The following is a 13938-nucleotide window of genomic DNA, read 5'->3' as shown; positions in this document are numbered from 1 at the left end:
TTTAGTCTCACTCCTTGCTGACTATATGACCCGAGTCTGTCTGGATGGATTTTAATCCTGTTCCCTTGGAGTTTCCATGATCAATGGGGTAACCAATGTAGCTTAGTTATAATGCTTTGAACATGTGGGGCTCTGGGGCCAGTATTTGGGGTGGTCACATGGTGCTGGTGGCTTAGCAGTGACATGGGGAGCCAGTCATCATGCTGCCAACAACAGAAGAGTTACCCAGTTCCCATATGTGCTACAGCCCATCACTGGGCCCCTCTTGTCATAGATTTTCAGGGTGTATCTCCTTGGTAGGGAATTCCCAAAGGGGTGTCCAGGTAAGAGATTCCTTCATGATGGGAGATGATGTCCCTTGAAAATAAGGGTTTTGGCCACGTTAGAAAATGTTTCGTGAAATTGCTGGCTATGAATTTGGACCTGCTGGGAAGGATTGCCACACGCGTATCTAAGAGCAAAACGTCTAGGTGTCAAAAAAGGTTTTAAAGGTAGGTTAAAGACACCATCTTTAGGGACGCCTGGGTGGCTCAGTTGGTTAAGCAGCTGCCTTCGGCTCAGGTCATGATCCCAGCATCCTGGGATCGAGTCCCACATTGGGCTCCTTGCTCAGCAGGGAGCCTGCTTCTCCCTCTGCCTCTGCCTGCCATTCTGCCTGCCTGTGCTTGCTCGCTCTCTCTCTCTCTCTCTCTCTCTGACAAATAAATAAAATCTTAAAATAAAATAAAATAAAATAAAGACACCATCCTTAGAATTACCCTCATCCCAGGGATTTTCTGACCTTTGGGTGAGTGACCTAGAAAGAGGGATGTGGAAAGGGGCATACAAGAGGAAATTCCATTAAATGCTCTTCTAGGATGAGATGTTGATCTCTCTTGACTGATTTGACTAATTCTGAGCGTTAGTACAACGCATTGTCCTTGGAACTGAAAATAGTGCCATGGATAAGACATGTCCCGTGTTCTCAAAGGTGCACATCCAGCAGTGAGTTAGACAAGGCCCCTTCCTCGCACCATGTCCAGAGTGGGGGCAGCTGCAAGGGCATGTGTTCAGAAGGCCAAAGGAAAGCTTGCTGGTGCGAAGGAGGTCCTCAGTACATACCTGAGAATGTTGATGAGTGAGGCTTTGGACCGTGGTACCATAGTTCTTTCTTAGAGATGCAGCCCTGTCGTGCCCCCTCAGTATTTCTCTGCTCTCATTAGCTCAACAGACTATCCTCCACAGCCCTTTTGGTCATGGGTTAGGTCGTGCGTTCACTCATTCACCAAACTCTTACTGATTACCTCTCACATACAGAAGAATGCCTGTTTTAGTTAAAATACCGGATTCCATTTTGGTTCTCCCTTTGATGTGCTCATCCGTGGTTTCCAACTATTTCATGCCTGATTTGGAAGAAAAAAAGTCTCCCAAACAAACCCAGGCTTGCAGCTCGATGCTGATGATTTCATCACAACCAGTGACCTCCTCACTTCCAAAAAGAATCTATTTGCTGTGCGATAAGCTAGTCTTTTTATCCTGGAGTGCAGATTCTAGCCAGAAGCATTGCTTAAGAAACAATTGACTGAACCAAGAGAGGGAGACAGTTTTGTTCTGTTTTTAGGGTGATTTTGACTAAATGCGATTTTCAATTGGTGCTCATTTGGACTTGAGGTCCCAGCACCCTCCTTCTGGGCTCCCTTTTGGGGAAGATGACAAGTGCATGGCAAGCCTGACAGCGTAGTGTCCCATAGGCAGTGGAAGGCTACCTGGAGGGGTCCTGTGGAGAAACACAGAGACTACGTGAGTCCAGAAGAGTGCCATAGGCCTGCCGCAGGCAGTGCCAGCAACTTCCACGGTCAGGCTGGCTGTTGGTCTGAAGACGGGGTTTTGTGGCCACACGCACAGCTGCCACGGTCCTCAGCTGCCACACCTAGCACCCCAGCTAACAATGACGTCAGCTTTTTGCTACAGGTCAAGTCAGACGCTAGAGGGAATTGGGGTTATTTGGCCTTGAGGCGGAAACAGTAAGGGATGATATGGTAACTTGTCACCTATAATGTAGGAAGCAGACCTTAATATTTCTTATTTTGAAAGACCAAAGAGGATGAAATTGTGAAGGATTAAAAAAGGGGGAAAATTAGGTTGAACATAAAAGATTAATAATAACCAAGATGATTAGGCTTTACCACAAGTGTCTAAGAAGTCTTCTTCCCTGGAAAGATTTTAAAAATAGGGTGGATTTCATTGCCCCTGCTCCTGCTAAAGATGACTGAGCCAGACATAGACCACACATATATTCAATCACTTGAAGGCTTTTTACAAATGAAGGAGATGTTTGAGCTAGATCACATTAAAGAATTGGGGTTTTTTGTTTCTTTTTTTTTTTTTCTTTTTTTTAAGTAATCAGAGATTCTCTGGCTTGTGGTTGTGACGTCTGTAAGCTTTGGTAGGTCCCCCTCAGCTCTGTGTTCCTGACAGGTGGCCCTGGGTTCTGCACACCCTTCTTAATGTGGGAAATATTTATGCCTTTCAAAGAAAGATGTTGAGGACAAATTAGCACGTAGCCAGGGTTCTATCCATAGGTTTTAGTGAGCATTAAAAAATAGCCCATTTTACTGAGAAATGTGAGCTGCCATTCCAGGGTCTGTCCTCTGCAAGGAGACAGTCGTTGCTGCAGGTTTTTTGGTTTCGCTCGTCCTCAGAATTTGAAACTAGAATTGTTGGCAATAAACCTATCACAGCCTAGCCTAAGGGCCGCTGCCTCTGTCTCTGTCTGAAATCCTAGTTGTTCATCCAGTATATTATAAGAAGATATTTCTAAGTGTCTGAAAGCTGATTCTCCTGACTAGTAAAAGACTCCAGGAAAGTTTGTGTATGCCGGCGTAACAACATTCCGCCCACCTCCAACTATAAAGAAAAAGCAAACTTGTCCAGACTTTCAGAAGATAAATAGAGTTATCACACCTTAATCCGTGAAGTTTAAAGTGTACTTGAAAAGAAACCTGTAAACTCCCAACAGGGAGCAGTCCCTTCTACTCCTTTTGTGATCTTTGAGACCAGGCTGTGGGACAGGAGCAGTTTGCTCTTTGTTTTCTGAGGTAGTTGGGAGAGACTGGGGGGCTAGGGACCCGAGCAAGAGCAGAATGAATTCAGGAGACTGACTTCTTGAAATTTCACTATGTACCCCGGTCCCTAGAAAGCTTATCAAAAATAACTTCCCAGAAACCTTTTGGGAATAACTTTAAGTAAGGCTAAGCAAATGAGTTTTACTTTCTTTTTTTTTTCTAACCTTCACTTGACCCACCCTCCCCTCCCCATCATTCCTTCCTCTGTGACCCAGAGCTGCTTGTCTGTGAATTCCATTCGGTTCTCTTTCCTGCAGGCAGAGAGATGTCCTTCTGTAGCCTTTGTGATGTCTGGTCAGAAAGATGGGGGTGAGGGGGCGGGGAGAAGGGGCTGTTGAAGTGACAGGAGCCAGCCCCACCCACTGCCGCACCCAGATGTCGAGGGGCTGCTAGGTGGGTCTTCAGACCCCCTGCCCATGGTTTCCTCCTGGGGAGGAAGCGAGAGGGGGCAGGCTGTGCAGGAAAGGCCTCAGACATGCTGCTACGGACTCGTCCCTGCCTCCCACTTTAGGAAACAGCCATGTGGTGGCTCGGACCTCAGCAGTTCACAGGCGTAATGCTATCAATAATAATAATAATAAAAACAACAACAGCATAACCACAACAGTGCCTGCCACGACCACCATTTATTGAGCCCTTACTGGATACACAGCCTCACGTGCTAAATGCGTGACAGCTATTAGCTTGCTTCATCCTCGTGGGGACCCCAGGAGGTAAGTCCTCATTTCATCAGTGAAGGGTGTAAGGCTCGGGAAGGCTAAGTAATCTGTGCAAGATCACCCAGTAAGTAGCAGGACCAGGTTTTCAATGCAGATCTCCAGGGCCCTTCCTACTCTGTTCTACAGCACTGCTGATTGCTTTCCCTCTCCTGCTGCACTCTGTGTTCTCGGCTGACCCTCTCTGACCCCTAAGCCCAGGTGCCAGCGTCTCCCAGGATGGCATCAGTTGGGGGGGGGGGTGCGTGTAGTTAAGAAATGTCCCCAAGTGATTTGACGCCAGTACTGAGAGCCACCAGAATGGAGGGGACCGCCCTTTCCACCCTCCAAGGAGAAGCTACTCTCCAGTGCAATCCAGGGAATTCGGATATAGAATTTGAGGGGGGCTGCGGGCTCAAAAGAACTAGCCTTCCTACTCTGAACGTGCCCAAATGATGTTGGCTCTCTTGATGGGCTTTGTGTCGACAAAATGGCCAAGCTTATCAAATGATGCCTCCACATCAGCACAAAACCAAGTCTCTGGTGTGTTACTCCACGGTGCATGGCCTGTTAGAATACTTCGGGCCATGTCAGGGCAGAGGGCTATCCTATCAGCCAAAGGGGGATGTCCCAGAGACCAGCTGTCCCTCTTGCTTTTGGATGCTGCTTCCTCCACTCTCCGCTGACAGTGACCACTGCCCCCTCCTGGTGAAGTGTCTCGAGGCGTCCCCAGGGTGTGGTGACATACCATGCCACAGTGGTCTGTCTCATGGACCTTTCTCCTCATTCCTAGATGAGGATGCGCCAGGACAAAGATTTAGGAGGCCAATTTCTCCCAGGCACGTCTGTATTTGAGTTAAAGTAATCCTCCACTGGCCTTACAGAATTTCTAAGAATAGCCTTACTTTGCTGAAGTTCAAGCAAATAGATCTATTGTGAAGCTGCCCGGCTGGGCAATGTGTGCCTCCTGCCCCCCGCTCCAGCTCGCGCTGCCCAGGGGAGGCGGGGCCGAGCTGGCGGGGCCGGTCACCTTTGCTCTCCTGAGGACAGCCAGGCAGGAGGGCTCCGCCCGGCCAGTGCAGCCTTAGCCTGGCCCGCAGGATAGCCGAGAGCTCCTGTTACTCCCTCTCCACCTCCTCCACGGGCTGGGAATGCCGCTGGAGATGAGGACGGTGAGTCTCGTTCCAGCCCTCTGGTCCTCCGCACGTCTTCCTCCTCTTACTTCTTTCCTTCTCTGTCTCATTCTCTTCTCCTTCAGTTCTTTTTTTTTTTTTTTTCCTTTTCCTGTTTGTTTTCTGTAGCTACTCTGTACCCTTTGTTGGTCTTTTTTTTCTTCTTCCTAATCCCTTAAAATTTGCCTTTAACCAGAACCGAAGCAGCTTTGGGAATTTCTCCCTGGGCTCTTTGGACTAATCCTGACCACCCTTGTCCCATTTCTCCTTTTGCTGATTCTTCTCTCCGATCCCACCCAGACTTTGTCCCCACTTCTGCGTATATCTTTTTCTTTGGCTGTTTTTATTTGTGGGGTGAGTGTGTGTATCTATCTTGACCCCTTTATCTTTTGTCTTCCAAAGTGTATGGAACGAAGCAGAAGGAATTAATTCGAGCGGTAGAAAAAGATTGTGTCAAAAATGAGCCCCTGATGTTACAAAAATAATCTTAAGTTTAAATGCCTAAGGAATGTATAAAATTAAAATTTAATTGATAAAGGCAAGTGATTGTGTAAATACTGGTTTTTGTGCATCTTTTTAGTCACTTTTTTTTTTTTAAATAATCATTCTCGACCAGCACTTGTTCCAGTGTTTTTAAGATTGTTATAAATTCTCAAGAAAGAAACCCCCAAATCCAGGAAAAGCCTTTTTTTAGAAATTCATTTAAAGTTGCTGTGGTTGAAAAAGAAATTAAGTGCTTCCCGGCAGTTTTAGGAGAGTAGCTGTCCCCAAATCGAGCCTCCAAAGATAGACTGCCAAAGCCTAGAGGACAGTCACTTGTGTGTAAAATTCGGAGCCCAGCAGGGGCCTTTGGGTTCCAGAAGTGGATTGTTCACCCTGAGTAAATGCTGCTGAGCCTTCGGGCTTCCTGGAAGTCGTTGGCACCGGAAGTTCTGGGTGTCGCTGCCAAGGCTCAGAGGGGCAGCATGTGGCTCCACCACGAGCGGCAATCACAAGATCCCAGCTCAGCTGAGCCCCCTAAGGCGCCGCTTTAAGAACCCTTGGAGAAACTGTAATGGCAGGATTTCAGACACAGACAATGCCTGTGCTCACAAATGGCTTGAAAAAAACATTTCATTTACTGCCTCTTAACTGTGCTTAAAAACGTACACTCCGTTTGGCTAACTCCAGTGTGCAGAAACGCAGAAGGGTGATCCTGGTGCCCAGTTTTCCCATTCATCGGTATTTTTAACTTCATATCCATCTACCCCAGCGTGGGCTTGGCCTGCCAGGAGAAGGGAACTAGAGGAACAGCAAGTAGATGACGTAGCAAGAGTGACTCAGTTTTACCCACTGTCTCTAGAAACCAGCAAAGAACTAGAAGTGGTTAACTCCGAAAACTTGCGTAAGGGCCGCCTAGGTGGCTCGGTTGTTAAGCGTCTGCCTTTGACTCAGGTCATGACTGGGATCGAGCTGTGTCTGGGTCCCTGTTGGGTGGGGAGCCTGCTTAACTCTTAACTTTCTCCCTCTGCCTCCTCCCTGCCCCCGCTTGTGCTCTCTCTCTGTTGCTCTCTCGCGCTCTTTCTGGCAAATAGATAAATACATACGTCCATACGTACATACATAAAATCTTTACAAGGAAAAGAAAGAAAATTTGCTTAAAGCATCAAGAAGGAGGGGACGATGCAGAAAGATAGCAAAAACTTCAAGGTCTAGAAGTCCGTCTGGCCAACACCATAGTGCGTGACTGGAATTTCAAAACAACAGCCTCTCCTGCCTCTTCCATAATAAAAATTATACCAGAAGAGCCACAGTTTTTCCCAGGATTGGGTAGATGAGGCCGGGGTGAGGAGTAGAACAAAGCCCCGATTCCTGTCACAGGGCTTAGAGGCAGCGCAGGGAAGTGGAGTCAGAAAGACCTTGAGTCCATTCCTGCTTTGTCTTTCTCTCACTGTGTGGCTAAGGGCAAATTCTCTAAAGCTCCCCGGGCCTCCTTTTCTTGTCTGTGAGATGAGAGATTTCCTTACCTCCAGTTTTTGTGATGGTTGAGTGAGATGAGGTTAGTAAATTAGCAGCCACTATTTGGCACTTAATGGAAGGGTGCTATTGTTTTTATTCACAAGCAGAGGTAGAATTTTCTTATGTTAGATTTCTTTTCTTTTCTTTTCTTTTTAATATTTATTTGACAGAGAGAGGGATCCCAAGTAGGCAGAGAGGCACGCAGAGAGATGAAGGGAAGAGGCACCCTGCTGATCAGGAGCCCAATGAGGGGCTCGATCCCAGGACTGTGAGATCATGACCTGAGCCAAAGACAGGCTTAAACCACTGAGCCACCCAGGTGCCCCTTATGTTAGATTTCTAAAACAAACACCAATTAAAGTAAATTTTATGTCCCCTGGGACCTGCCCGGATTCCTCGTGTTTGGTCGAATCTGTGGAACTTCAGTCTGCTGTCTTCGAAGGTGAGCTGAAATCCACATGTTGGACTCGGTCCCGTGGACACAGAGAAACGAAAAGCTTGCTTCCCTAGAGGTGCTCCTGCCCTCTGTTGGCTTAGCCGGTGACACTGCTTTCTCTACCTCTAACAAATAAGAAGTGGCTTTAAGAGTGTTCAGTCATTCTGATGTCTTTTGCCTTCTCCCCCATTTTTTTCTCCTCCTACTTTTCAAAATACATAAATTATTTAACTCCCCAAGCTGTTCTATTTTTTTTTTTTCCATCTTATAAGAACTATTTCTCATTTCCTTCTAACAAATCTTCCAGATTTCTATGTAAGGAGGCTCTGGGAAGAAAAATTTGTTTCAAGAACATAGACTTTAAACATTTTTTGAGTATTTAAATGCCATGTGTCCCTCATGAAAACGTTGCTTCTTACCCCAAGAACCAGGTAATAGTTACAAACTAACCCTGATCTTCCTCACCGTCTACTGTTAGGCTGTCAGTCCATGATTCAGAGATACAGGGTTTTGAGCTAAAATGCGAGGCTAGATTTTAAGTGGTACATACATTGGTTCCTAAGTAAGCTAATTTCTCATTTGGCAGCCAGTGTTTTTCCAGTCAGAGCTCTGCAGTCAGAGCTGATTTTTTTTTTTTTTTTTTTTTTTTTTGCTTTCTTTGACATCCTGGCATTTTTAGCAGGGTAATCAGAAGTTCTGTTCAAAAACAAAAACAGGCAAGACAAAATTCTTCAGAACGGTACTCTAAAAATACATTTCTGGATCTCAGTTTACCTCTTCCGCCCTCTTTTCAAAAGTTAACGTAAATCAGCTTGCACATTCCTTGTATAGCAGGGCAAGTCTTGTTCAACTTTGATGACAACTAGTTCTTATCCTTGAGTGGATGGAGGAAGGGAGGGAAAGATAACTTGGCACTTGATGCCTTTCCTTTATCTGGGCTTGGAGGGGACCTGGGACAGATGGAAAGAGGAGAGGCTGGAACGAGAAGGGCTCCAGGCATCTGGGCGGCTCAGTCTGTTGAGTGGCTGCCTTCATCTCAGGTCATGGTCCCAAGGTCCTGGGATCGAGTCCCACATCAAGTTCCCGGCTCAGCAGGGAGTCTGCTTTTCCCTCTCCCTCTGCCGTTCCCCCTGCTTGTGCGCGCTCTCTGTCAAATAAATAAATAAATGTGCTTTTTAAAAGAGGGGCTGCCAGAGAAGTCGTCTTTGAATAATACTGAAAATAATAGCAGTGTTAGTTTTATTTCTCCTTCACAAAATACCCCAGCCTTTCCTGCTCTAAGACTTAGATGTGCAGAGAAACAGGACTTGATTAACACTTAGCCATCATGTGACCGTGGGTTCTTTGGCTTGTGTTTGAAAAATCCGTTTCAGTCAATGTCCGTGGGCTCTCGTTTTGAGTTCAGGGCGGCTGCTTCGGCGAGGGGCTCAGCTCTGGTCTCGGTTCTGCAAGTGTCCGTGTCCTGGGGTTCTCTGTTGAGGGGCGAGTGTCTCACCCTTGCAGAGTAGTCCTACAAGACCGTGTGAGTTCAGTCGGTTCCGGAGTCACCGTTCAGACCCTGACCTTCTCAGGACCCTCGTAGGGCAGCCCTGCCAGCATGTGCTGTGTCGTGAGGAAAGCAAGCTGCTTGAGGAACTGGGCTGAGGTGGAATCAAAGCAAGGGACCAGGAGGGTCTTCTCAGCCTGTTTCCTTAGCCGCAGCCCCTTTGGTCAACGGTATTGTGCATGGAACTGCCACAGGTAGAACAGGTCCCAGCCATGATGGGCTGCTGAAGCCGTCTCCCCAGCCTCCCCCAGCCCATCCAGTAGTGGGACCGGCAGACTCTGGGGAACTTAGCAGGCTAGACCGGAGACATTCAGGGACCTCTCTCTGCCCCTGTTTCCAGCCCAGGCTGGGGACCCTGTGTTCTCGATTTGCTCGTGGAAGTTGTCTTGAGGAGGACCTTTGGCTATTTGTCCCCATGCTTCCTTAGCATCAGGTGGCAGTCAGCCCCCAGGTGTCACAAGTGGACCTTCCGGCCTGCAGGTTGGCCTGCCCTGTTTGGTTGGGTGGGCTCTCAGATGGGGTCTGGGGGTGTGCAGCTTCCGGCCCTGGGCCATCTCTCTGTTGGGCTTCTGGTGTGGCCGGACACCGGCGCAGAACGGGGCAAGTGGGGGGACATGTCACCTGGTTTTCTTACCTTAGCCGGCTTGCTCCTGATTACGTTCTGTTTTGTTCACTAGATGATGATTCAGATCTGTACTCACCTCGGTACTCCTTTTCTGAAGACAGTAAGTGATGTAGAATTTTCTGCTTGCGGGGGAGGAACAGAGGGTGGTGGGTGAGGAAAGACATCTTCCTGTCTTTGATTTTCCTCAGTCTTTGCAAGTCTTTCGTACCCACTTTTCTTCTCCAGCAAAATCTCCCCTTTCTGTGCCTCGCTCAAAAAGTGAGATGAGCTACATCGACGGCGAGAAGGTGGTTAAGAGGTCGGCCACGCTTCCCCTTCCAGCCCGCTCTTCCTCACTAAAATCAAGCCCAGAGAGGTAAGTGCCTCCCACCCACAATCAGCTCTGAGGGTTAGGGCTTCCATCCCCAAGCTACCAGGGAAGTGTCCTGTCTCTGCTGGGTCAGGCAGCTGTAGAGGCAAGAGTCGTGCAAACCTGATTTTGAATCCCTGTGATTTATTCTGAGTCTCAGTGTCCTCATCTGTTAAATGGGGTTGCATTTTACATTCATAGGGATGCTGCGAGGATAAAACAAGGTAATGCATCTAACGTTTCCAGTAGTTTCTGGCTCCCCAAATGGGGCTTAATGAACACTGGCTGTAATTATCATCACTTTACCCTTCTCACAAGAGGAATCTTAACTGTAAAATTTGTCATTCATACTCTTTGTGCATTCTGACAGGTCCATACCAGAGAATATAATTTTAAAATGATGCCACTTATGTTTTTTGAAGACTTTATTTATTTGAGAGAGAGAGAGAAAAAAAGAGAGAACGCACATGTGTGTGTGCAGGCACACTCTTATGAGCGAGTGGGGGAGGGGCAGAGCGGGAGAGAATCTCAAGCCAACTCTACACTGAGCACAGAGCCCGATGTGGGGCTTGAGCTCAAAAACCATCCTCAGACCATGACCCGAGCCGAAATCAAGAGTCCCACGGATGCCTAACTCACTGAGCTGCCCGGGCACCCCAAAGCCACGCCTTTTGATGCTTATCGTGGAAAGATAAGGCTTGAAGTGGTTCTGATGGTGGTGTCGATCATCTCCTCCTGGCTGTGCTGAATGACCTGTTTTTCTTCACCGAGTTCTTATTCCCGACGGAGCAACCTTTGTATGCCATCTGGAGGGGTGTCCCACGCATCTTCGGGCTTCCTCTTTCACCACTTCCCAACAAGGCTCTGCGCACACTGCAGAATTTTTTTCCCTCTATGTACACACTCAGTTTCACACCTCCATACCTTCTCCATCTTCACAGACAAATGAGTGGCTGAGTCCCACACATACATGACAGCATCTGCCTGAGGATTTTGATAATTAATTTGAAAGGAAGGCTGGGTATATACCCTTAAGTCCTTGTGGGTACACACTCAGGTGCATTCATCAAGCATCTGCTGGGTTCATTCTGTGCGTGGATTGAACCAGATGCTGTGGGGGGATGGAAGCATATACAAACCATAGTCCCTGCCTTTGAGAAGCTGATAGCTTTACGGGAAAAAGGGAATTATACTCACAATGCAAAATGCAATACTGTTCTTGCCTTAAAAATGTGTCAGCAGGGATGCCTGGGTGGCTCAGTTGGTTAAGCCACTGCCTTCAGCTCAGGTCATGATCCCTGGGTCCTGGGATCGAGTCCCACATTGGGCTCCTTACTCAGTGGAGAGCCTGCTTCTCTCTCTGCCTCTGCCTGCCACTTTGCCTGCTTGTGCTCTCTCTTTCTGACAAATAAATAAATAAAATCTTAAAAAAAAAAGTGTCAGCAACTTCCAAGGGTTCATGTATCCTCTAGAACCCATTGCTGGCTCAGGTTAGGTATCTGTACCCAAGGCTGTGATTTGGGTGACTACTGGGGCAGGGTGTGGATTAGGGACAAACGTGGTTATCAGTCGCAAATCACGTTTATTCAGTGCTTACACGGTGGGCCTGGTGCTCTGCCAAGTGATTTGCATGCACTGTCTCATTTAATCCCTTCGCTATTCCCATTTTTCAGATGAGGAAACCAAAGTAGCCATGGGTGAGGTGCTTGGCTCAGCTCGCCAGGCTAGCGAGTGCGGTAGCAGGGACTGGAACCACAGCTGATGAGCTCTGGGACCTTCGTTCTCTCCCACCACACTAGTGGGAGTGGGAAGAACAAGCACGTTCCAGGAATGATGAGCCCGAGAAGAGAGCAGGCTTTGCCGCTGCCGCTTCCCAACCTTCTCCTCATTCTCTGCACGGCTGGTGCCCGGCTTTGAGCCGGGGACGCCTCGAGCCCTCTTGTGAAGCCAACGCAGAGATGTAACTGGTTATTTTGAGAAGGAAACCAGCGCCCCTAAATGCTTCGCACAGAGACCGATTTCATGCTTCAGATATAAAAACTCCTTGATTAGACTGTAGTCAGCCAAAGTCAGACCCTGTCGGATGCCAATTTTCATGAAAATAGCTCTAATAGGATTTTTTTTCCTCCAGAAACGACTGGGAGCCCCCAGATAAGAAAGTGGATACAAGGAAATACCGCGCAGAGCCCAAAAGCATTTACGACTACCAGCCGGGCAAGTCTTCTGTTCTGACCAACGAAAAGATGGTAATGTGTATATTAAAGTTCTTTTGTCTCCCCTGCTGTGTTCTTTAATCCGGATGCCTTGGGCGCTTGGATTACATTCTCTTCCCCCTGAGACAGACTTTTGCTATGTTTTGAAGACAAATGAAGAAATGAAGTATTTTTACCCTTTTCATTTCTGCAGGTGTTGATAAAATAAGTCCTGAGAGTCTGCTTTGGAAGAAGCCGTATTGTGTTTTGTTGTTCTTTTTGTGCATGATTTGAACTAATTTAAAATGTTCTACTAATGTAAAGATTGATTTTGCTCCTATCTTTTTTAAAAATGTCTAACTGTTAATTTATCAGGCTTATTACTAACTGGACTAGACTCAGATTATTTTTTAATAGGTGACTCTTATTTGAACATGCATACATTTTGTAGAAGTTATGAGCACATCATAAAAAAAAAAGCTAAATACTTAATATGATATTGTGACTTGGGAAGAAAGACCCAGACCCTGTTAGAATATGTCTTGTAGATCTTCCTTTGCTGACAAGTGCACTATGGAGGACGCATTTCCTATTCAGTCTGGTTTCTAATTCTCTATATGTGTTCACATCACCAAGCAATTGTGAGTGGGGGAGAGGGCCTACCTGGGCATTGAAGACCACCCTGGAAAAGCAGCTTTTTCTGTGAAACAGGAAAGAATTTTTACAAACTGATTAGTTTCTTATCTGCCACCCATGCTCCCTTTTACTCACCCTTCGTTGGGATAGCTGGTTCAGAATTCTGATCATGGTTACAGGGATTCTCCAAAGCTCTATAAATACTGCAGCCCTCCAGCCGTGCCAGCAGGATGGAATTGTCACGCTGGGGATCGGTTTTTATTAAAATGCGGTAACCACACTGAGAACAGATTAAGTGGGCCTCTGAAAGGCAGGTTCAAGTTATTTTCCCTCCACCTCTTCTGCTCTACATGTTTTAAGTAATAATTGATTTGACTTTTACTAAAATAAAAATGTGACATCTTTAAAAGCTCAAAGGGAGAAAGTAATTTTAATTAGGAACAAAGGTCAACAGTTCACAGAAATGCTTTAGAGTTGTCATTCTTTAGCATTTACTGTGCACCACAGTTATTTTAAGCAAAAAGTTGAGAAAGGAGCCAAGAACTTTGTCTCGGTCTGCACCCTGCCCTGGGGGTTCTCTCCCTGTTAGAAGATCACACGCACCGAAGTTACCTTCCACGCGCAGGTGTGCCCAGAGAGACAGTCATGTGCTTTGGGAACATTCCTGATAACAAGTCAGGGACACACTGTCACGTGTCCACACACTTCTATGACTTCAGAGACTCCATTGCCCTTTGGGTGCTTTTGTTTGGGCGATAGTGTTACACCTGGGTGGTCTTTGCTTTAATGGAGGGCTTGCCCCTTTCTTTGATTTCCCCCTCCTTTCCTTGGTAATTGGACCACTATTCAGCATTTTGAAAAAAAAGACATAGTTTTGTTTTTCTTGTTGATACCACAATGGTTACAACCCATGGAAAGTGATAGAGGTGCCCGTTGGGGGCCTCTGGACAGTTGTGGCAACCGTGCCTATGGTATTCAGGCCCCTGGGCCAGCCCAGTGACAGGACGAGAAGGTCCCAAGCGGGCCACGGAGGAGTACCGTGGCCAGCCACGTAATTCAGTGCCCTTTGCTCTTCAGCGCTGTTCTTCTTAAGAGAAGGCTTTCATTTTAGAAATTTCAGCCAGGTCTGTGTTTCACAGTCTACTCTTCCCAGTAGTTGAATTAGTCCTTTCTTTTTTGATTTTT

General features: G+C 47.0%; 1 protein-coding gene across 50 annotated transcripts in view; it reads left to right on the top strand.

Moving 5' to 3' along the window:
- Positions 1–13938, top strand: part of SORBS1 (sorbin and SH3 domain containing 1) — a 226192-nt gene that overhangs the window by 152586 nt on the left and 59668 nt on the right. For all 50 annotated transcript variants that reach the window (XM_082722032.1, XM_082721996.1, XM_082722034.1 and 47 more), the window contains 3 exons: positions 9629–9676; positions 9802–9931; positions 12057–12171. In XM_082722032.1, coding sequence (XP_082578158.1) covers positions 9629–9676; positions 9802–9931; positions 12057–12171 — 293 coding nt within the window. The remainder of the gene's footprint in view (positions 1–9628; positions 9677–9801; positions 9932–12056; positions 12172–13938) is intronic.

The sequence above is a fragment of the Mustela nivalis genome (assembly GCF_964662115.1).
Source record: "Mustela nivalis genome assembly, chromosome: 2".
In the NCBI taxonomy this organism is placed as follows: Eukaryota; Metazoa; Chordata; class Mammalia; order Carnivora; family Mustelidae; genus Mustela; species Mustela nivalis.
Note: the sequence above shows the minus strand (reverse complement) of the source record. Positions and strands in the feature narration are given on the sequence as shown.